This window comes from Vigna angularis, chromosome 1 (genome assembly GCF_016808095.1).
Source record: "Vigna angularis cultivar LongXiaoDou No.4 chromosome 1, ASM1680809v1, whole genome shotgun sequence".
Lineage (NCBI taxonomy): Eukaryota > Viridiplantae > Streptophyta > Magnoliopsida > Fabales > Fabaceae > Vigna > Vigna angularis.
Genome location: NC_068970.1, coordinates 8962974 through 8987970, shown reverse-complemented (window position 1 = coordinate 8987970; position 24997 = coordinate 8962974). Strand labels below are relative to the sequence as shown.

At 33.8% G+C, this 24997-nt stretch overlaps 2 protein-coding genes across 10 annotated transcripts; both read left to right on the top strand.

The window, feature by feature from the left end:
• Positions 1 to 153: 153 nt before the first annotated feature.
• On the top strand, positions 154 to 8897 carry LOC108320391 (uncharacterized). The gene is made up of 3 exons (XM_017551795.2): positions 154 to 583; positions 6848 to 8144; positions 8514 to 8897. The coding sequence occupies exons 1-3, from the start codon at positions 281 to 283 to the stop codon at positions 8747 to 8749; spliced, it is 1836 nt and encodes a 611-aa protein (XP_017407284.1). The 5' UTR covers positions 154 to 280; the 3' UTR covers positions 8750 to 8897.
• Positions 8898 to 16423: 7526 nt separating this feature from the next.
• On the top strand, positions 16424 to 23554 carry LOC108323785 (transcription factor BIM1). Of its 9 annotated transcripts, XM_052876484.1 has the most exons (12): positions 16471 to 16555; positions 16649 to 16758; positions 16938 to 16979; positions 17090 to 17479; positions 19923 to 20025; positions 20134 to 20261; positions 21127 to 21232; positions 21379 to 21448; positions 21531 to 21626; positions 21851 to 22296; positions 22850 to 22985; positions 23099 to 23554. In XM_052876484.1, exons 2-12 carry the CDS (start codon positions 16743 to 16745, stop codon positions 23204 to 23206), a joined length of 1641 nt encoding a protein of 546 aa, XP_052732444.1. In that variant the 5' UTR covers positions 16471 to 16555; positions 16649 to 16742; the 3' UTR covers positions 23207 to 23554. The 9 variants fall into 9 exon arrangements, with proteins under 9 accessions (XP_052732454.1, XP_052732442.1, XP_052732444.1 ...); XM_052876494.1 differs by lacking the exons at positions 16471 to 16555; positions 16938 to 16979 and adding an exon at positions 16424 to 16442; XM_052876482.1 differs by having other exon boundaries at positions 16461 to 16758.
• The last annotated feature ends 1443 nt before the right edge of the window (positions 23555 to 24997 follow it).

Below are 24997 nucleotides of genomic sequence, written 5' to 3'. Positions count from 1 at the left end.
GTTATAATTCATCAATTGAATTAACAAAAATAAAATATGATCTTCTTCCAGAAAATTTACGTTTGGGCAAGTTCAAACGGCCACCTCTCATTCATATGTGAAATTGGGCCTCCGGCCCAAGAGTAAGAGTTATACGAGACAGTGATGAGTTGGGCCAGAGCAACAAAGTTCTGGTGCGGTGGAGCTTGTCGTCTTCTTCACCATATGGTTCTGAACAGTGGGTGATTCGGAATCGGAAGGAGAAGTGGTGCAGGCTTCGGAGTTGAGAGATCCGGCGAGGATGGGGTCGTCGTCGGCGGCGTCGTTAAGTTCTCCAAAGAAGAGAGCGAAATCCCAGGTAGAGGAGGATGAGGACGACGAAGAGAGCGTTTGTTGCGGGATTTGCTACGCGGAGCGAGGGGTTTCGATCGCAGGGGAAATCGATTGCTGCAGCCACTACTTTTGCTTCGTCTGCATCATGGAATGGGCTAAGCACGAGTCTCGATGCCCAATTTGTCGCCAGAGATTCTCCAACGTTCGCAGGCTCCCCATGCACGGCGTATTTTCTTCCTCCCGGGACGTGAAGGTCCCTCATCGTGACCAGGTTCTTGTCATACTCCTTTCTTATATATGACTATTATTTAGTGAAGATGATGAAGAATACCTTCCCTAATTGGTGTCTTAATTTAGGGAATAGGGATACGCTTTTAACACATATTCAGTAGCGTAAAAGATGTCTTATTAATCTTGTTGTGTCACTCCCAACAGCAGAACTACCTAAAAGTATTCTACTTATGATTAAAATAGTCTCAGATTGATAAAAATAAACATGCTAGTTAGTATCGAACGCATCAGCATACGGTATTATTGATTTGACATGATTTGGAAGCCTGATGATGCAATTTGCGATCTCCAAGTCCCACGATTTTGGCACAACTTTGCGGGTTTCGACATAAATGCAAGTGCAATGTGATGACGTAGTGAAGTCTGCAACAGAGGCAGTTGCAGCTGCCTTATGCATCACAGGTTTGAATTGCGTCCTAGGCTATGCATTTTTGTCAAGGGTATTCTGACGAGATACAGAGGCTAAATCCAGCCAGCGGGTCAGGGATAGAAAGTGGTGGTCAGGGTTTAGGAAGAAAGGAAAGGAAAGAAAACTAGGTCGGGTGTGGGCATCGGGTATGGGCCTTGCTGGTTTCAAAATTTATATGTTTTTAAGAAATCACACATAGAAAGCTAAGTGCGTCGTATGAATTTTTAAAATCTCTGTTTGTTATGTTTTATTTTGTTTATTTTAAATAGCTAATTCGGGGTGCAATTTAAACTTGAAAGCCCATCAGATAGCTTCGATTTGTCTCATTTACATATAACATTTGGAATTATGTTAATATATATATATATATATATATATATATATATATATATATATATATATATATATATATATTTTCAATTGTCATATGTCTCCTTAGGTTAAAATGATCCTTGTAACATCCCAAAATACCGTAATTACCATAAATCAGGATTAATTACAATTAATAATATAAACAATGCAGTCTTTACATTCAGGAAGCAGAAATTCAAAAGCCGAACGGCTTGAATACAAAAATAGCGTACGTTTAATCCGAGAACAAAGACAACCAGGACGAACGGCTTTACAAAACACTTAGCCGATCGTTCAAACTATGCTAACATTTACAGCCTAATCTAACGAGCACTCTAAGGCTCGGCCTTGACTTCCACCTCGTCCAGATTTGCATCTTCCAAATTTTCTTCTTCCAGCATTTCTTCAAGAGATGCACCCCCATCTGCTCACACCCACAACGGATGATCATTGCAATTTGACAAGACGGAAGACACATGGACAGTAGACAACACAATGGAAATGCAAGGGTAAGCTTATAATATTTAATCCATACGTTCAACATACACAATTAACATTTAGATGCACACGCACAACATACAATTTAACATAATGTAACATAGTAATTTATATGTATATTAGACGACCGTCCGGACTGTATGAACCATGTAGTTACAAGCGTCCTTGCACCCGAGTGATGTAGTAACTGGGATACACCAAACAGCTGCCACTCGAGGTTAACCCTATCTGTCCAAAATACTCAATAGGACTAGGGTCTCCTGCCATTCCCACACATGACTACTCCCTTCTACTTGAAGAGAAGTATCACGGAATATCAGGATGGACAGCGAGGCTTAACTTATCCAGGTTCATACTTTACCAAATTTAACATTTAACACATCTGAGACGTTCCTCCTTGGAACGCTCGTTCAAATTCCATAATCATAAAATCACTTGATATAACGTTCACACTGTAATTCATCATAATTAATAATCAATCTCATATTTAACTTTAAGAGTACAAAAGAACGAACGTTCAGTCCTTTGAAGAAATAGGACGAACGTTCAAATATAGTACTGGATGATCGGACGTGGCTCCCTGTTTGACCAGTTAAATAAACTGATACCAGTATTTGAATGAACGTAAGAAATTGAATATTGAAATATTTGGACGAACACTATTTATCAAATAATTAATCAATTAGCACGAGCGCTTGATATGGGACCTTGCGCGATTTAGAACTGACGCTCGTTATAAGCCGAGCGCTATTTCAAACGAACGCTTGGTAGAATACCGTGCGCCGTCAAAGACGAACGCTCGACATGAGGTCGAACGCTCTCAAAGACGAACGCTCGACATGAGGTCGAACGCTCTCAAATACGAACGCTCGACATGAGGTCGAACGCCCTCAAAGACGAACGCTCGACATAAGGTCGAACGCTCTCAAAGACGAACGCTCGACATGAGGTCGAACGCTCTCAAAGACGAACGCTCGACATGAGGTCGAACGCTCTCAAAGACGAACGCTCGACATAAGGTCGAACGCTCTCAAAGATTCAAATGGGGACGCTCGTTCACGAGCAGAATTCTTTCCAAATGAAGGAATCCCATTCTAAGTTATTTTAAGGGGAACCGAACGGTTTAAGACCGTACAGTGACGAGCGTCATTTATCAAAGGGGATGAATAAAATTCCAGATTTCTCAACCTTAGAAAATTCTTCCAGATTTCAAATTTATAAACTTTATAACTTTCATTCCAGATTTAATTCACCTTAAATATCATCATCATATAGATCTCATCATTTTAATCATTCCAACTATACAATAACCATACTCCATTCATACGTAATCAAATCAACATGCATTTCAATCAAAATCCACAACGTATTTAATACATACAGGCAGTGTTCGTTCATGACAGATCAATCAAAACCAGAATTCATACCAGATATCAGTAAACGTCCATAACAGCTCAAACTTCATACTTTTCATACATGCAATCCAGATTACACAACATGCAAGTATAAATTAAACATATAAGCTTCCCTTACCCGGATTGGCAACCAAACTGGTCTTAGATGCAACAGTGGATTCGCCCAACTACGCTTTTCTTACGTTCTTGACTCTTCCAACACAAATCTAACCACAGAATACAGAACACTGAGACTACAAGCTTGCATACAACTATGAACCCTAGTTTTCCAGAAACCTAAGGACGAGCTATGGAAGGGGACTTACCAGTTTCAGTCCTTGAAGCTGTTCGGTCCAGTGGATAGCTCTCAGTGCTACGAACGTTCCTACGGTTCTGGAAATGGGATCGGAGGAGAAACGTGAGGATTACAGTAGAGAGAAGTTTAGGGTTTCTAGAGAGAAGTTGGAGAAAATGAAGGGGTGAGCTTTCGTGAGGAAGAAGATGAGTGATGCAGGTGAACGGAAGGGTTTTCGAAAATCACTTTTGTTCCTTCCAAATCCAGACGAACGAGCGTCTCTCTTTCGGACACCTGCACCTCCATTCTGACTTCCGAAACTTCCAGCGTGACAAGTGGCATGCGTGCATGCAGCGCTTGGTGCGTTTTTAATGCACTGAGTGTATGACGTGCGCGTGTTTCAGAGAATGATGAGGTTTGGTTTCAGTGGCCAGCAGAAGGATTTAGCAGAAATAGAAGTGGGTTTTAATTACCCGTAGCAGTGACGTGGTGTGTGTATTAGTGGTGATGTGTCAGAGAATTATTACTACTAATTATTCAGGGTTTCACAATCCTAGAGATATGTTTTTATTTATTTGTCATTTATACGCCATGTTTAATTATTGATCATGAATCTTACAGTTCAAGGTAGGATTTGATTTGCTGTTCAGAAAATAGGGTTTCCAATTCATACTTTCTATTGAATTCATCTACCTTGAAAAGAATAATGATAAATATGTTTTTAGTCTCTCAACTTTGACATGAAAGTGGAATTTGTTCTTGTTCGAAACTTCGATACATTTTGGTTTTTAAATTTCAAAAATAAATGGATAAAGTCCTTTTACTCCAATTATTTTAAATCTTTTTGACGTGTCAAACTTGTTTTCCCACTGACATTGAAGCGGAAATGCGTCAAACAGGGTAAACAATTCAAATGATATCATGAAACGCGTTTGATACGTTAAAACAATTTAACATAGTTGGGTTAAAATGACTATATCCATTGATTTTTAAAGTTTGGAACAAAAGTGTGTCAAAGTTTTGGACAGAGAGTAATTTCAATTTTGCCTCAAAGTTGAGGGACTAAACTGGTGTATAAAAATCTAGAAAACCTACCAAAATTACAAGATTATTTGTAAATATTTTTCGATAGATATATAAATTTACCTTTTAGATGGGCCCAGACACCTAATTGTGTGCTAGCTTGTGAGTCGGCATCACTTGAACTCTTCAAAATTGGATCTACATGGATTTGATATCACTTGAAGAATTTAATGCAAATTTAGAACGTCCAGATTACTTATAGACACAAGTTAATATGTCAAGCATCATTATGCTATGATGTTGGTATATCAAGAACAAGTACCTGGATTTATTCAAAATCCATGATAATTGAAGAGAGAATTTACTGCATTGATCAGTTTGTGAGAGACAATTATAGTCCGTCTAGCAAGTGCAAGTGTGCGTGTTATGAGGATGAGAATATGGACCTGTTAGCAGGCCACTAAATTTGAATGACCCAATTCATCACGGGTCACAAAGTTCAGTTACACTTTTTAAAAATTGATTAAATGCATTAGTAAAAATTATGGTTCCATAGTTGACTCAAATAATTTAAATAATGTTTTAATTATTCATTAATGCTAATTCATTTTAATTAAATTCAACATCATTTGGAGGGTTCGGGATGCTAGATAGGAGTGGAGATAAAAGAATGGATGCATATACCACACAATCAGTAGGAAGCTATTTTTGAGGTTAAGAATCAGCTAGCCTTTAAATTTAAACCCTCATATTTATTAGAAGCAATTCTAATCTTGAAGTTGATATAATCTTAGCTTTACAAAGTGACTTGAATAAGGAAACAAAAGCTTAAAAGACACTAAACAAATATTTATGTAACTGATGCCATGTTGCATTGCATAACTGCAATCAGACTTTGTCTGCTTCCAGTGATGTACTGTTGTTGAGGAAAGTGAAGGGCTGAATTTGCATGGGAAATTGGTGGTTTGGATTGGATGATTTGAGGAGAAATGAAAACAAGTATGTGGGTGCCTTGATTGTATGTCCCTTGCTCAAACCATCAGAAATGCAAGGAAAGTCATTGTGGCACTGACATTTGGTACATCCACGTGTCAATCCATTATCAGTTACTACCCTGCCAACACTCCACACACTGCCATTATTCTAAACTTAGCTACCACATATTGGCATCATCCTATGAACTTAGCACCCTGAGAATGTTGTGATTTGTGAAGCTCATTTCAGTAGGATGAAGACGTTGTGAAGGAACACAAAAGTGGTTTGGTTCTGTATCATTATTCAAAGAACAACCAATAACCATACCTTCACTTACCATGGTTGCAAAATCGATTCTCTATCATGCATAATCAATCATACTCCAATCATAATCAATTATGTTACCACGAATAATCAATTATTATCCAATCATAATCAATTATGTATGATGCATAATTGATTATGCACATCCTCGATCACTTCATGGTGGCACCACAGACCTACATAATTATGTAAAAGTCATCACAATGCTTATGTTTTGAAGAGCATAATCGATTATGCCCTAATCATAACAAAATATGTCTATGTGTGTGCCAAAATAACAATGTCTGGACCCTTACCAACAAGCTCTCATGTTTAGCCCTTTTCATTGTCATAGCAAATATTTGTTTATGCCCTAATGACCAAATACCAAATTAAGAAATTACCAAATATTTTTATATCTTTCAAATCAATCATAATAATCACTTACAAACTTTCCACTCTCCTCTCCTTTCACCGTCTATTCCTTAATCCAAACAGTCGTACTTTCCACTCTATTTATCCTTTTTCTTTCGTTTTACACTCTCCCACTTTCCATCACTTAATCCAAACAAAGTGTAAATTTGGAAGTGCTATTGCCTCACTGTCCTATACATCATTCGGCCTCGTTGTACGTTTTTGTTTGTGGCTATACATTGTCCCGCCAAAAGTTTGGTGTTTATATGCAATTTACATTATCTAACATGTCATTGTTTAGTAATTTTGACATCTCAAATTGTCAAACTCATGATGTCACAAGTGAATGGCAAAATTATAAGTTAGTGTAAAAACTTCTTTTAAACCAAACAGGGAATAACAAAGTTCAAAGAAATCATAATTCTCTTCTTTTTTTTGTCGCAACCAGAGAAGAAATCATACTACTCTTAATTTATAAATTAATTCTAACTGGTGACTCAATGAACTTGAAGAATGAAGAGCTAGTATTTATATAGTAGATGAACTAATGCTAATATGCAAATGATCTCTTATGTTTTGCAGGCCTATCATCCTCATGGGAATGTGGCAATTGGTCCTCTCGATTCTTATGGCGAAACCAAATGTGGTGTTTGTCGTGCTGGGACAGATGAACATTTTCTACTACTTTGTGATCTTTGTGATTCTGCTTCACACACATACTGTGTTGGCCTGGGATATACTGTTCCTGAAGGTGATTGGTTTTGTCACGATTGTGCTATTTCACGGGGGACCAATGCCAATGAAGAATCAGACCAACAATGTGTTGTGCCAGAGGCTGAGCCAAGTGAAACCGTTGATATCTTTGATATTGTGAGGGAAACAGGCAGTCGGGTGGTTAAAAGACCAAGGGCATCTCCTTTACAACAGAACCTGTCATCTCCTTCTGCTATTCCTTTATCAGATAGGTTAAGTAGATTCAAAGGAAAAAGTCCTGCCGAAGGTGTCAATAGTATGCAGCGTAATATTGGGGCATTTCGTGAGAACTGGAATGCTTTGAGGAGTGGTTCATTACGGTTCCATTGTGATGCAGATCAAGCCAGCAGTACGGTTAGTCAAAAGCAAGATTCTAGATCATTATCACATGGCAAACTATATGATTCACAATCCGGGGCTTCCACAAGCGTGCAGCAATCCACTGTCCAGGGTGGTCCTTCTTCTAGCAAAACGTTGAATGAGAGAGTGTTTAAAGATAATGTTGACAAGGCTTGGAAAATGGTGGACAGAGCAAGGAGGAAGCAAGTAAATCCTCAAAGAATTAGAAGCAATCGGCAGGGAGTAGATAGACCCTCATGCAGTGGAGCTCGTAAAACATCAGTTGAACACTCTAATTTCCCAGAACTGAAAGATCAACATTCCAAAGAATTAAACTTAAGGAACACTGCGAAAGAGAAGCAGTGTGACTATTCTAGACTCTTCCAGAATTTAAAAAATTGCTCAACTCTAAAGTTGGAAGAGAAAAAGAAAAGTAGAGTTAGATGTGAGGAGATGATACACCGTGTAAGGGACCATACTACTCATTCAGAAGGATATTGTGAAAGTCCATTGTCTAGAAAGGTCCCTACTAATATCCAGGGTGGTGCTCCATTTCGTGAAGAAGAGAGAAATGCTTGCCAGGTAACTTCGGTAGATTTAGCTTCCTCGCGTGGCAAGTTTGTTAGTGACCTCTCCCCTTGTAAGGACGTGGATCTTGTCAATGAAGAAAAGAAATTAGCTGCTAGTCTCGAGGATGGAAGCACAGGAAAAACTGACGATGCAAAAACTGAGATCCAGTCTCTTGTCAAATTGAATCTGAAGCTCTTAACCAGAGATAAAAAATTAGGTAATTAGTTATCAAAATTCAGTTTTTTGCGCTAGATTTACATTATCGTATTGGCTGAAATATTTATAGGTGCTTTGTCTACACATTTTACAATCCATATGTGATCTTTAATTAGGTAGCGTGTGTGCATAGTTCAGCTTATTTTGGAGAAATAATCAGTCATGTGGCCGAATGCACTCCTATACCAAACATAAATTCCATCCCTCATCTTGGTTTCTCAATTTTTATCACGCAAAACAAAAATTGTGCGAGAAACTTCTTATTTTGAAGTGGTTTTTCTCGAATGCTTGTTGTAAAACTGTTAAACATGTTTATGCAAATGATAATTGTTACTTGAATGAAAGTATTTCACTTCTGTTCTTGATGCAGGTTTTGATACCTTCAAGGTAGTTGCTAGGCAGGCCACCCATACCATCTTGGCTGCCTGCAGTTCTGAGCAGCAAAAGTGCAGCACATCCTCCTCTTGCTCAGTATGCTGTCATTCCGACAATACTCCTCAGTTTCAGAAATCTACTTTAATGCCGAATTGTTGCAGGCAATGCTTTTACGCCTTTGTAAACAACGTTGTCAGTTCCACCATGATGGAGAAAGTGGGTTGTGCTTGATCTGCGTTATTTTTTTTTCTTGTGTGCTTCTATCTATTGCTGTGATTATGGTTCTCCATTGTAAAATTCAAGTCGGAGTTAGGGGATAGCAGTGTAATCTATTAACTTTCTACCTGGATGGAATAAGAGAGGATTTTTAAATTGAAAACACGTAGTATTTGTTTACCTATTCTTCTAGTATGCACAATTCTCATCACTCGAAGCCTATGCATGATGAAATTATTTTCTGCACTATGTAAGTGTATCACTTATTTGGGTACAGTCGTACAGAGAAAAAGCAAAATGTACAGTTGCCTCCAATGAGTGTGTAAACTCCAGTCCTATTGCGTCACGAATCATGAAAGCACTAAAACATTAGGAGTGTTGTACTACGTTCGGCACGAACTTTGGCCGTACCAAAGCAGCTTCTGTTTGCAACCCCTTCGGTGACATTTTTGTGGCTAATTACTGGATCAGTAAATTTTAATGAAGAATTTTTTAAATAAGCAGAGACTATTTTGTCACTAATTTAAAATTTTTAAGTATATATCAGGGTACAGAGTTACTCGTTTTGCATATTTAAACAAACTCTTACGTGTTTAGAAAGAAATATATTCAATACACGTAAATCTATGTTGAAATGATATCGAAACGAATTTCCAAACATGCTCTTTGGTGGATGTGGAGTGTTTGGTTATTTCCGAGCACAAACTCAACAGTAGCATTGATTCAGAACTCATGGCCCAGTCCATAAAAATTTGAGCATCAGAATTGGGAAAGCTTGGAAGAGGAAATAAAGCTAAAGCAGGTGCGGCTTTAATTTCCATATTAAATTATTCTAACTATTTATGATAATGGGAGAAATTACACAATTAATCTCTATTTTTTTCTATTCTCACATCAATATCTCTTAATGGTACGAAAAATATCACGTTGCAATCATTTATATATTTACTAACTAGGTTAAAAATGCTGTGCCAAAATTTTCCATATAAAATATTGCTTATAATATAAACAAAATAATGTAATCTCGACAAACTTCTAAGGATTTCTAATTTGAAGCTTCTATATTATTTTCCAATAATTTATTGTTTCATCCTTAAACGCTTTCATATAGCAATCGTTATGAAATTGATCTAAATAGTATTGGATTCATGCCAATTGGACACTCTGTAACAGTTTTCCCGTGACAGGATTGTTTTAATAAAAAACTTAAATCAGTAGTCTTACATGATTTGGAATTCGAAAAAAAAATATAGTGTACGCGTTCTTTGATTTTTTTTTTCTTTTGAATAGTAAAGAGGCATGTTGTATTTATTTTGCGAGGATAAGAAAATGAATATTATTTAAAATTTGGAGAAATAAAAATATAAAAGTATTATTGTTGTATTAAGAAATGTAAAGTGGAGGGAATAGGAATAGGAATAGGAAATTGAGAAAAAAAAAGTAATGGAATGTGGGACAGAGTGGGGTGGATGGAGACACTTGTCCTACCAGAAGTGGGTCCATTGGGTGGCATGCATGATATAAACGACAAAGAAAGAGAAGCACGTGAGTGAGGCACGTGAGTGAGGCACCTCATGTGAAAGAAGTGTCTCTCTTATTGCATCGCTTTCAGATTTGAATCACCCATAAACGACAGGTCAGTTGAGAAAGGAAAGCACATGCCCCCACTCTCCTCTTTTCCCACTTTTCCATCCCTTCCTCTGTGGGTCCCTCACCCACCCCCACGTGACACCCTCACCACTAAGATACCCACACCCACTACCCCATCATCCCATCCCATCCCATCCCATCCCATCCATCATCCATTCATACACATACATCATCCATCACACAAGTAACTAAACCACCCAACGGCGGTTAAAGCTGAAATGGTCCCCACCGCACGCGGGGTAGACCAACGGCAGGGGATCATCGCACGTGACCTACTGCTTCTTCACGTGCTCTCCCAACCGTGCTCCCCTATTTCTAACAACAAACTACCATCCCCTGCAACTCTCATAACCTCTTATCTTTTCCATTCTTCTCTCTCTTTCTCTCATTTTAATTTTTATTTTTTAATTAATCTCTCTATTAATCATAAAAAGGTTAAAACTATTTCAGTTTGATGAAAGTGAGTGAAATGACGCACGCTTGCATCACAAAAGCTAAAGTAGAAGTAGTTGAAGAGTCACTTGATGTATCACATACTCTGCAACATGATGGCAGTACAAACGAATAACGAGGAAAAATTGAATGGCGTTGAAGATTCTACAAAGTAACTCAACGTTTCAACTCCTTTCTCATTCTTCACCAACACATATACACAACTATTAGGAATTTTTGTTTAATTGCACCTACTCCTTCTCCTGAATTTCATTTTAGTACATTTCTACCATTTTCAGATTGTTTCCATAACTTTGATTGGACCAAATGTGACTACTATCTAATTATGATAGACATAAACCATAACCGCTTTTAAATAATTAAAACTTCATGTGAGCCGTATGCTCCTTTTCGCTTAAATTATACAGAGGAACCATATTTCATATGCATAAGGGATTAAGTTTCTAAATTAATTAATTAACGTAAATATGGTGGAGCCACCAACTATGATAGGTGAGTTGGCCACGTGAAGAGAGAAAGTGTGCATACATTTTAATCACGTGATGGGGTGCGGGTCTTCCGGAGAAATCGACACGTGTCCGTTCAATTAAGACGTGCAGGAACCCGATATGCTTTTCTGTTCCATTTCGGTTGCCTTAACTTAAGCCATAACTCATACACACAGCTAATTACAACTTATTTATTAATTAAATATTCATTTAACTTCTGATTCCCAAACACACCCAACATAAATTAAAATTAAAAAGAAAAAGCTTTAGAAGTGTTCTTCGACGACTCTGTAATTAGATTATTAGCAAGAATGTCTCTATTAGGATCATGAGTGGAGGGGATGAGTTCGTAATAATTAAATCACCTTAATTAAAATGGATTTGTTAACTGATCCCTAAACTGATTCCTTAACAGAGGAATGTCACCACCTTCTCAGCCAGCACATGCCATAAATATTAAATTATTTTTTTCACCAAAATTAACTGAATCTTTATATCTGCTTAAAATTTTCATAATTATTTCATTGCTTATGTTAATATGTTGTGAGACAATCTGTTTTTTTTTAATAATCATACTAATCTATTCTATGGATATAATTATCTTTCTTTAGTATACATTTTTCGGTGTTGATCTATCTTCAGTGTTACTTAAATATGAAAAACATAACTAATGATTGAGATCATCTTTATAGGCAATATTGTAGAAAAAGTAAATGAATTAGTACTTGAAAAAGTGCATTGCACTACAGAATTAGAGTGTCACGTTCTTGGTTGTATATTTTATTTCTGCTTTCCGATTTTTGAAGTACGACTGTGCAATTCATTCTCTAATAAATATATATATATATATATATATATATATATATATATATATATATATATATATATATATATATATATATATATATAATGGTAGAGCATAGTCAGATAGTACTTTTGTTATTCTGTATGAAAAAAAGCTATGGTCACTGAATAGGCCTCGATCCATCTTTTACATTTTGCTTTCATTTCATCAGTTTAATAAAATATCAGTGAAACAATTATTGTAACCAAACAGACTCCGATGCCGATAAGGAGCTTTAAGCAATATTTTTATGATATTAATTTTATTTTATGTTGAGGAAGCACTGAGTTGCGACTCCGTGCATGAACCTTGTACGCTGTCTTCACGCATCAGAATCTTTTTTTCTATTTTAATCTTGTTTTTTAAACAACACTCCCTTTCTTCATATTATACGTAAAAAATAAAATTAAGCAAAAGGAAGATTACACATTAATGACTTGTATACACCGAAAATAGATAAATAGATGGATTATTAACCCTAAAATAATATTATTTTAAGGAAATAGAAAATGAAAATGAAGAAAATATGTGAGGGCAGTGGAATGCGTGAGGGATAAAGTGGGGGACCCCATTACATAAGTGGGCCTACGGAGGGACAGTAGAGTTGCTGTGTGTGTGATCTTCTGCACTGCACTGCACATATCATATGATTTATGGGAGGTCATACAAGTTGAGTTAGGTTATGTAAGGTTATGCAGTGTTGTGTTGTGTTTCGCATACTCCTTTTGTTTTTATGCACGTGACTTTCGATCACCTCACGTGGCCTCCATCCCCTTCCATCGCTAACCCCACCCACCTAACCATATCACCGCTCATCACTTTTTCACCCTACATTCTTCCTTTTTTTTTTTAATATCTAATTATATTACTAATATTCCACAATAAAATAATAAATATACGATTAATTAACATATTTTGATCATGTATAAATTATCCCAATAATTTATACTTCTTATTTTATTTCTCACAAGATCGAATTCAACCCGCTGCCTAATATATCCAACACTTACGAGTTAATATCTTTAGATCATATTTTACACTATATAGAAAGAGATTTAAGCACTTGTTAGTTCATTTTTTTACAGTCATTTAATGAAGTTAATTTAGTTGAAATATTAAATATATATACATGTATGTGTTTGCTAACGCGCGTACGCCTGTTTTTTCAGTTGGTATATTTTAGCAATGTGTATCGAGTTTTAGTAGACAAAAATACTCATCATGGATTTTAAGTTTTAAGGTTAAGGGTATTTTAATAATTTTTATTCTTAAAACTAAAAAAAAAAGGGAACTCTTACTCACCTCTCTCATTCCTCGCAACCCTTTCTCTTTCGTCTCTTTCACTCCAACCTTTTCTCTGTCATCCATATAGCCCCAATTGAAAAAATGAGAAACACTTGCCGTTAAACAATTTGTCTTTGTAAAGAGTTGAGTCGTTGACAAATTCACCTTCGGATGTCATTATGCTTGTGAAAATTAGATAAAATTATATACGACAAAAATTATAAAATGAAAATTCATTATAAAATCATTTTTTGTAAGATTGTTTAACGACAAGTGCTTTTGATTTTTTCAATTGGACTACAGTAGGATGACAGAGAAAAGATTGGAGTGAGAGAGATGAAAGAGTAAGAGTTGAGAGGAATGAGAGAGGTGAGTAGGAGTTTGAATTTTTTTTTTTGTTTTGAGAATGAAAATTATTAAAATACCCTTAACCTTAAAACTTAGAATACATGATATATAAGGGTATTTTTGTCTACTAAAATCCGATACACATTCCTAAAATGTACCAACTGAAAAACAGGTGTACGCGCGTTAGCAAACCCCTATATATATATATATATATATATTTCAACTAGAAAGATGATGCATAATCTTATTATACATAAAAAAAGAAGAGTTTAAAACAAATTTTAGAAATAACTAATCAAATAGTATACGTTTTGCATTGAATATATAATAGCCAAAATGTAATTAAATATTTAACTAACATAACTAATTATTTTAAATTTTTTATACGAAAATTAAATTTTATTATTTTACATTTGAATAGTGAAAAATGATGATATTAGAACACAATATATAATCGATGGTAGCATAACCAATTTAATTTAAAATGTAATGAAAATTTTATATATACTATTTTAAATCAGTTATAAAAAGAAATATTCAGTAATACTAATGAAACTTGAATTAAAGAATCACCGTGCCTTAAATCAAAACTCTAAAATTAATGAATTTATGAATTTTTTTCTTATATGTTACTTAATGTTTTCTTTTTAATTCTATTTAAATTTAGATTTTAAAATATTAAAGTACTTTTTAAAGATGAAATTATGATAAAGTGAACAATATTTTAAATATGATAATTTACTCTGACACTGATATACCAATATGTTTGAAGTTGGTACATTAAATCTGAATAACATAATGAAAAAATGGTTTGAAAAGAAAAACCTCTGATCTGTTAGTCCTCATATTGTTTCCTTACTATTATAAATAATTTTTTTAAAAGAACAGTATTTAACCTTATCGATCTATATGAACAGATTTGAGAATATCACATAACGTTCATAATTTGAGAATAACTAAAAATTTGGTAATGCATGTTCACTAACCTGTTTGCGGACCAGAATATAGATTTTAAACTTGAAACTCTTTATAAAGCAGGGAAACTAATAGGAATAAAAGTTTGAGGTGTGTAATGAGATAGCGTGGAGTATTATATTTGACGGGAAAAAGCATTGGCATGTGTCCGAAAATTGAGTGTGTTTGTACTTTGTAGGAATGGATTAATTAGTATAGTCCGAAGCAAAGATAAGTTGTGTGTGTATTTATATATCCGAAAAGAGAAAGAAGAAAGATAAAGATGCATGGATATCGTAACTCCAAGCTGTACCATTGTATCTTTGCATCACACTGTAAATGCTCGCCATGATTGTCGGAGGGCTAAAGAATCCTTTCACTAATCAATTCATATTCCTTTCTTTCTTTAATTAAAAGCCATTTAAACAAACAATTATTGTAAAACACTATTAAACAAAACAAAAACAAACACAAAGAAGCTAGGGGGAAGCTGCACCCCACGACAAACCTTCAAAATTCACATGTCTCTGCATAATCAATTCTCTAACGTCACAACTTTCTAAATTTTCTGTTTATCGCAAATTATATCTAAATACTTCAAACAACTCTTTCTTTTAAATAATCGTAAAGCGTTCGTAGGCAGATGATAAAGTTGCTAGTTAATTGCCATGATTCGGTGTCAGTTCCCGCTTTTAATTAATTATTTTACTTCTTAATGCGCTTAAGTAAAATATATTTTTTAAATGATATATATTTTGAGAAATTAAAAAAATATTATATTATATTTGATGTGAATGTAGATAGATATGTGTGGTGGGTATGAGAGAGAGAATGTTGAGGGGCATGCACATGGAGGCATAGGAGAAGGCATGATATGATGGAATGGAGAGAAGGGTAGATTTAAAAGTAAAAGAAAAAATAAAAAATAAAAAATAAAAAAGAAAAGAAAAATGGGGCGTTTGACGGCACAGGCAAAAAGATCCATCATAGAGCAGGGGATATGAAGAGTGGGGAGGTGAGGTGAGGTGGTGCGTGCGGCACGTGACATTTCCTCCCTCACCACCAACATCTTCTGTTCCTTTTCTCTGTCTTCATTCTTTTCTTTTTCATCTTTTATGGATAAAAAACGAAACAGAGGAAATGTAAATCCATTTCCAGTTTCTTAAAAAATGGAGGGGTTTAATTAGTAACTCCGGCTAGGGATCTGTGCACTAATCATCACCACAGGCCTCTATTTAACACTTTCTTAATTTCATTTAACCACGTCAACCACCTCCTGTTCCCGTGTCAACGCTCCCGTTACCCTCCTCTCTCACGTGACCTTAACCATTCCTCAACGCCTACACTCAAAACTCATAAACCTTTGTCGTTTTGGTATTTAATCACCTGTTACAAAAACATTTGAAACTGGAAACCTATCTTTTTTATTGTAGTAATAAATCCAAACATTCCTGAGAGTGGTGGGAGGGATTATCCGGTTTAAGATGGAAAAGGTTTAGTGGTTTTAATTAAGTTTAAGAAGGGAATTAGAGAGAGGAGTGAACTAAAGAAGAAGTAATGTATTTATGACGGTGTGAGGGTTATGAAAGGAAGGTAGGTGTTTATTGTTGTGTTACACGTGTGAGTTGATGCGCTGTGATTAACGGAGTGGTAGTGTGTAATGCTTACGTATTGGGTAGATGTCTATGTAAGTATTTCTCTCCCTTTTTCTTTCTCCAACCCAAACACACACATTCCACGATACATACATACCCTTCCCTCTCTATCATCTCTTCTCTTCCCTCTCCACCCACACTGCATGTACCTGTTTCTCTTTCTCTTCATCTACTCCTTCCCTTCACTTTCTCCTTTCGTTGCTCTTCTCACCTCCTCCACTCTTCTCCACCATTTCAGATCCGCTCACGTCCGACCACCACCGCCGTCGATCTAGATCTCCGTCCTCCAACCGCTGCCGATTTTTCAAGATTTCCTCGCCGCTACCACCGTCATGACTGCCAACGGAGGTTTCGCCATAAATTACTTGTTTCTATCTTTTTAATTACTTAATTCATTGCACGAACTTTCTGGAATTTAGTTTCGTATTTGTTTTCTTTCATTTCCAGTTTTGATCTCTGTAGTCCCTAGTTTCATCAGAATTTTGTGCCGGTTGAGTGAGATATTGAAACTCAATTTTGTTGTTAAGGAGGAACGGGAGTCTGTTGCGTTCTGCTCCTGTGTGAGAACGGTTTGTAATAAGATTAGAGTGCTGAGAAGTTGCGAGAAACGAATGAATTAGGTTTGTGTTCCGTTGACTTGCATCGATCTTATTGGCGTTTTTTACCTGTGGACATACAGGGAGTTGTCTGAAGACTCATGATTTCCTGCAGCCACTGGAGCGGCTAGAGACGAAGGGGAGTGCGAAGGAAGAAGCCACGGATGAAATATCATGGGTTGTTGAGAAGGCAGGACCTTCGGTTGAGCACCTCTTACCTGGAGGAATTGGGACTTACAGCATTAACCACATTTCATATGTTAATAATAACAATAACAATAATAATCAAAGGCTTCCCAAAGCGGAGACGTCTCTTTTTGCGCGTCAGGCAACTAGTACGGACAGGAACGATGAGAACTCCAACTGCAGTTCGTATACTACTTCGAGCGGTTTCACTTTGTGGGAAGACTCATCGGGGAAGAGGGGCAAAACAGGAAAGGAGAATAATTCGGGCGACAGACCCTCTACTGGAGGTAAACCATAAATTTTCTCTCTCTCTCTCTCTCTCCTTTTTTTTTTCTTTTTTTCTCTCTCTCTATCTAGGAAAAACTTCATCCAATTGATTGTAATTTATAAAATAAATAAATAAATGACATTTGTAAGTTCTTTTTAATTTATTATTATTGATTATTAATATTTTTTTGGTTTGTTAATGTAAAAATACTTTTCATCTTATCTCAATAAATTTCCTAGATAAAGTTCGTATCATGGTAATTTATTGAATAAATGTTTATTAAATATTTTGTCCCACCAATTTCCTACATTTTTCATGGAGTTTCCTAAAACCTTTATAGACCTAAATCAAAACAAGGTCAAGCAATCACAATTATTTTCCTATTTCCGCAATACGAAATCGAATTTATATTTCTTATAATTTTATTATTTCATAAAATAAGACTAAATTATGTTTTTTTTCTGAGAAATTACTGAATTTTATTTTTTATTTTTTATTTTTAAATTTTTTATTCCAACATTTTTTAATTTTATTTTAGTGTCGAAACCCTGATCTAAATTATTTTATGTCATCAATTAAAACATTATCTAAACAAATATTAGAGGGAAAAAAATATTTGAAACAAATAAGTTACAAAATTTTGTTAAAACCAAAAAAAAAAATCGCAATTTTACATAAATAAATAGTTAATATTTAATTAATTTCAAATTGACAAGCTTGTTGTGTATTTTCTTTTTGAAAAAATAATACGGTATCCTTAAAGTTTGTTGAAATACTATACTCTACCCACTTGCTGAAAATTCCAGTGTTAAACATAGTTTACTTGTTAAAATCTACCATTCCATAGTAAATCAGAACCCTCATTTTACAATAATTTGAAAGTGATTTTCATGATTGTTAACTCAAGTCACTTTTTGCTTTAAATAATTACTTTTGCTTTAATTTTTTTTATTCATTCCAAATATCATTTCTGATTTTAATTTCATTTTATTTTAAAAGTTGACACATTGTATCGAGTTATGTATAATTTTTCCTTTGTGGATAAATACACTTTTAATTTAATGAATCATAAGTTGGATTTTGTTAAGTTTTAAATCTGGTGATATTCTCAGTAAATAAATTGACGACCGTTGATTTTAGTAATTTCCGTTTTAATTAAATGACCTGGTCCAAGACACTTTTAATTTTATTATTGAGAGAGAAAATATTTATCTGATAAATTTCCTGAAATTATGTCCTATTTTAAGTTTTATAGGACTATTTTACTGTTAAATTATTAAAATATTTTGCTATTAAAAGACTAATTCGACAATAAATTAGAGAATACGAACCATTTTGAGTATTTTACGAGCTTTTAAATTGTATTATATTCTCATTTTATTAAGATCTAAATCAATCCAGCCTTACATATTTAAGGAATAAATTGGTTATTTATCTTTTTTATTTATTTTAAACATGTCACATTCCTGATTTCATTCTATTTATAATGAAATATGCAACTGTTATTAATAACACTAAAACACACACACACACACACATATATATATATATATATATATATATATATATATATATATATATATATATATATATATATATATATATATATATATATATATTAAATTGATTAATTTATATTTTTGAATTTTATTTAAATTTGTAACTAATCAATGTTTTTTTTTTGTTTTTTTATTTTTATTTGTATATAATTCAAACAAATTCGTGAAATACAATCCACATTTTCTATTATTTTTTGGAAATGATCAAAATCGTGTTTGTATTTTTTGTGTATTATCACGTCATTGTTGTAAGATATCTTTATTTTACTTGTAACGTATTCGATGATTCATTTAATTATTCTCCACAAATAATATAATAAAGGTGTTCTTCATGTTGTAAATTTGTTCCGTTATTTCATAAAAATTCAGTCACCGGCAGAAGAAATAATCTGATTATGTCAACTACTATAATTGTCAATTTTGTTTCGTTCATGTGAATTTCTTACCTTTCTGTTCACAGTGGAAAAGAAAATAATCTTAATATAGTTGCTGGGAAATTTAACCAGTAGATGGAAAAAGTCATATATCTTCAATATGAAATTATGTTCGTAGTATTTAAAAGATTTTATGAAAAACATTTGTTCAAATATTTTTTATAGGATTATCAAGGTGAAAAATAATTCAACTTATATAAATAATGTGTCCGTTGATTCATTTAACAATTTTTTTAGGTTTAATAACATGATCTAACATGCTGATTCATTAAGATCTACATGTAATGTCATAGATAGACCGAAGCAGCGTTGTGGGCTAGTTAGCCAGACCAAATTCAGTGTTTGTCTATCGGTATTCGGCAATAAGAAAAACAGTAGAAATAATGATAGTGTCAAATATGAATTGCAGTATATACATATATTTAGTTTGTCTATAATTGGTATGTCTAACGGTTTTAATATATGACAGAGTGTGCGGCGACAAAGCTAGGGCAGTGGACATCAACGGAGCGGACCTCACAGTCGTTTTGTACCAATCGTCACGACAGCTTCAGCCCTCGCTCTTCATCTCAGTCAGTCTCTCTCTCTGCCACCTCTTCCATATTTATACCATATTTATACTCCTTTTTTTGTCTTAATTTTATTAATGTTTATGTTGTATTTGTGGAATTGATGAACAGGACAACTGGGCAGAAGAACCAGAGTTTTATGGAAATGATGAAGTCCGCAAGGGATAGTGCCCAGGATGAAGTGCTGGAGAACGAAGAAACATTTTTTCTCAAGAAAGAACCTTCCAATAACCAAAGAGGTAACTTTTAACATTCCATTCTTGAGAAAGGTGCACCATACCCATTGACCGTACATATTTCATGCAATATGCTCAGGTTGCTAAATAATTTTCATGTTAAATTTCTCCTTTTAGCTGTAAAGTTGTAACTAGATATTGGGTTTTCCACACAAATGGGGCATTTTTGTTTTAAATTTCAGGAATTAATAAATTTTAAATGTATTACTATGAATGGATAAGTAGCTAATCGAACAGTTTTTATTATTCTCTAATTTTAAAAACGTATTATTTATTCATCATTTTTATAATATTTTTTTAATAGTATCTTTTTTAATATATATATATATATATATATATATATATATAATTTTATCTCACATTTTTTTATCTTCTGTACCTCTCTCTCTATGTTGCATAAAAATATGAAAAAACATAAATTTGTGAGTCTCATTCTTTATTTATAATTTTTATAGCTCTTAATAAATTATAGCTAATAATAGAAAATGTGTTGGAAGAAGTTTCTTATAAATAAAATATCGTACAATTACACTTCTCTTCATTCAAGTAGAATTTGGGAGAGACTTTAGAAAGGAATCTCAATCCAAAACAAGTCGAAGTTTGTGATGCATTCCGGTGATGCTTAGCATAAACTATATCTTTTACTCTTTGATGATTATTCTTCTGTGTCATGCTTTTGTATTTAATTTAATGTAAAGAGGGGGAGAAACTTTTGTGCACAACAACCGCTTTGTAATTCTTATTTATGTAATTATATCGTTTCGGCTTGGCGGAAAAGGAAATTGATGCAGGTTAATGAGTATTTGTCCTCAAAGTCATTTATTTAAAAATTTCTGACCAAGTTAATTTGTTTGATTACTTACGACAGAGCTAAGGGTGAAAGTGGATGGTAAGAGTACCGATCAAAAGCCAAATACACCAAGATCAAAACACTCTGCAACAGAACAGCGGAGAAGGAGCAAAATTAATGACAGGCATGTGTTCCCTAACAATGCAGGCTTAAAGGAACTCTCCTTTTTACTTTATTATTTAAGAACTGAACATAAACTAACATGGTTAAAAGCAAATTTCCTTACGGTGTTCATAGTCTTCTGACAGAACATTTGAATTAATTATGCAGATTCCAAATGCTAAGAGAGCTTATTCCACACAGTGACCAAAAGAGGGACAAAGCATCTTTTTTATTAGAGGTACATTCATATGAGACAACAGTTGTTATCTTATATAAGTTTACAATATTTCTGATTAGTGCTAAATCTGAAATATTTTTAGGTCATTGAGTATATTCATTTTTTACAAGAGAAGGTGCACAAGTATGAAGGTTCATTTCAAGGGTGGAGTAACGAGCAAGAAAAATTGATGCCATGGGTAAATACCATATATACCTATCATAAGCTGCGCGGGATTTAAAGGAATAAAACTTTATCTTCCTTGAGATATTTACTGTTTCCTATCATTTAAATCGCATATGTTTGTTGGGTTCATTCATTAGTATCAATAGCTTGTTGCAACGGATTTGAATTTAGAAATATAATAACGATTGCGAACCATCCAAAAACTTATTTTTCTTTTTTTTTTTCTTAATTTTATAGCAGAGAAATAATGACAAGCCAGCAGAAAACTTCCAACATCGTGGCACTGATAATGGGTCAAGTCCATCTCCAGCACTGCTTTTTTCTTCAAAGAATGAGGAGAGAAATATTAGCATCTCCCCAACAATTCCTGGGAGTACCCAGAATGTAGAATCTGGCTTGAGTACAGCAACTACCTCCAAGACAGTGGACCATCAGGCCGGAATAGTGAATAACGCTTTTCCAATTCCTATTTCTTCACAGCTAAATTTCTTCCCTCCAGCCCAAATGGGTGGTCCAGGGGGAGTAGTGTCTCAGGTCGCACATATACCGGTTTCTGATGCCGAGAACAAATATCAACCTTCAGTGGAGTGTCAGACCATGGCGGCTACCAGTGAAAAGCTGAAAGAGAAAGAGCTCGCTATTGAAGGTGGTGCAATTAGCATATCAAGTGTGTACTCAAAAGGGTGAGTATTTATATTATGTTTATTTGTTTGTGTATAATAAAAAGTAGTTTTGAAATCGCTATACCATTTTGAAATTATGTTGGTCTGTTGGACATAAAAAAATGGATCTATTCTCTAGTAATCATTCATGTAAAGGAAACGCAGATGTGGCACGTTACGGAGATACGCTTTTTGATAATAACCTATTAATGTTGCATCATACTTATCTTGACCCTGACATAATGCCGAAGAGTCATTGGATTATGCTATGCAACCTTAATTTAAACTAAATTCACTTTTTTCGCTGATTATGATTTGCAATGCATGATGCTGTGTAATTGTGGAAGAAGTTCATGATTTCAGTTCATACTTGAAAAATTATCCTTTTTATCTCTTAATAATTTAGATCAATTGTCTTATGCAATGATGGCATATAGTGCTGCTCTGTTCCATTCGAACAATTAGGTATGCAACATTAGAAACTAGTTCAGATAATTTGAGAAAACATTTTTATGGACCCGGTAGGAGCATTTTGGTTATAATATACTAAGATAAATGTATTACACTTGAACAGGTTGCTGCATACGCTTACACATGCACTGCAAAGTTCAGGAGTGGATCTGTCACAGGCTAGCATCTCAGTGCAAATTGAACTTGGTAAACAAGCAAACATCAGACCAACTGTACCCGTGTCAGTGTGTGGTGCTAAGGTATAGTGACACTCTAATTACTTATTTTCCGGGTCTTTGTTTTGAACATAAGCTATGTTCTAGTATTGAATTAAAATTTCACATTATCTAATTTGTCGATGATGTTCCCCTAGGATGGTGAAGTACCTTCTAACAACAATCAAAAGATGATGCGCTCTAGAGTTGCTAGCTCAGGGAAGTCTGACCAAGCAATTAAGAAGCTAAAGATCTGCAGAAATTAATTGGACCGTTATATTCATTCTTTCCTTATTATTATAATTTTCATTAATTATTAATTATTTGGGGGTAACTTTTTTAAAATTAATTTTTGGAAGGGGTATTTATGTCTTCTGCTGGCCTGCTATCCTGCGAGGGTGAGATCGACTGTACATTCAGTGTCCTCTTAGTTATTTGGGATCGTTAGGCTCACCCCAACAAAATAATATGAATCAATTTAGTTTCTAAATCATATAAATATAAAAGGCTTCCATACTAATTGAGAAGCTATTTTTTAACCACAGCTTCTATTCATGTAAAGTTTGTAAACTCTGACTCCTTTATTTGTTGCATATTGTTTGACATTTCGTCTAGTTGGTATTTGTTTTTGTGGTCTAGTGAATTCTTATGAAATCGTATAAACTACATCGAAAACCTATTATATATTTAGAATGTTTGGATGGTATAATATAGCCAACCATAGTTGAGTTTTAGTAGAATGACGAACTCGTTAAATGGATCAAAGTTAGAAAACTAAAAAGGAGGCAACTATTCAAACGATTTTAATCGCAATTCTGGTTAATATTTTCAAAATTCACAGGACAAATTTTACCTGCAGTTTTATATCCTATTTTTTATGTTTAGTGTGATCTTTTATATTTTTTTAAGTGATTTACTGTAGTTCTTTCCATCACATTTACTTTCAACGTGAAGAAACTAGTGGGTTAAAAAAATTTCAACAATTGTTTTTAGTTTTTAGTAAGTATAAATAAATTTTTGACGGTTTAAAACTGTAAAAATTGCTACTGTTGGTGAATTTCTTTGTGTGTACGTCTATTGGGTATTTTAAAATTTAAAAGCATTGTTAAAATGTTTGATGACTGTGTACGGAAAATTGATCCCTTTGAAGACGTGTGGTAGTTCTATCTGGCAAAGCAACGAAGAGGTAGGGAGAGCATGACCTTTACGATTTTGTTATGACGAAATTAAGAAATATAATAAAAAAGAATTATCTTTTATAAGATATTTACGAGATTGCCTATTTTATCTTTTACACTTTTATATCATAATAAATACATTTACATAAAGTGATTAAAATTTTACTTGAGGATGAAAGTGTAAATAATAAATTTAAGCAAAAGATTTCTCGAGTAACTCGCATTTAGAGCGTGGATTTAAATTTTTTGAAAAAAAAAATTCGTGTTAATTTTTCGTGTTACCAAGTTAAATTTAACTCAAAATTTAATTTTTTTATGTATTCATATCATCATTATATAAAGATATATTCATCTTTTTTTGTGTATATATGTTTTTTTAACTTTATCTTTTAATAAGTAACATTTATAAACTAAAATAGTTATCTTATCAATTTTACTTATAAAAATTAATTATTTGTATCTAATTCTTTTTTATTTAATAATATTTTTAAATTAATTTTTTTTAATAAAAAATTATCTATAAAATAAATAAAAACTACAATATAAAAGCTATTTATATTTATTTTTATAATCATAATTTCATTACCTTTTATTATTATTAAAAAATTAAACACAGATATTACAAATGTATTTTTACTAGTTATTTAATAAATTAAATAGAACGTTCTGACATAAATGAATACTAAAATGTCTACATGTGTATTTGTGATCCCTTTAATCTGAATTTAGCATGACCAATATTAAAATTCATTTAAATTAGAGCCTATGCAAACACATTCTTATTCCTACAGAAAGTGTTTATGAAGAGCACGGAATGATAGAATCGGTGCTGGAGGAATCCATTCTAATGTTTTAAAGTAAAGAATAATATATAATAAT

Excerpts from the sequence above, each read along its gene's own strand:
- LOC108320391 (XM_017551795.2), top strand. The coding sequence starts at position 281 with ATGGGGTCGTCGTCGGCGGCGTCGTTAAGTTCTCCAAAGAAGAGAGCG. Across the intron at positions 584-6,847 it reads AGGTCCCTCATCGTGACCAG|GCCTATCATCCTCATGGGAA; the intron begins GTTCTTGTCATA and ends TATGTTTTGCAG. Across the intron at positions 8,145-8,513 it reads AACCAGAGATAAAAAATTAG|GTTTTGATACCTTCAAGGTA; the intron begins GTAATTAGTTAT and ends TTCTTGATGCAG.
- LOC108323785 (XM_052876482.1), top strand. Across the intron at positions 16,980-17,089 it reads TCTGCTCCTGTGTGAGAACG|GGAGTTGTCTGAAGACTCAT; the intron begins GTTTGTAATAAG and ends GTGGACATACAG. Across the intron at positions 22,297-22,849 it reads TCAAGTGTGTACTCAAAAGG|GTTGCTGCATACGCTTACAC; the intron begins GTGAGTATTTAT and ends ACACTTGAACAG.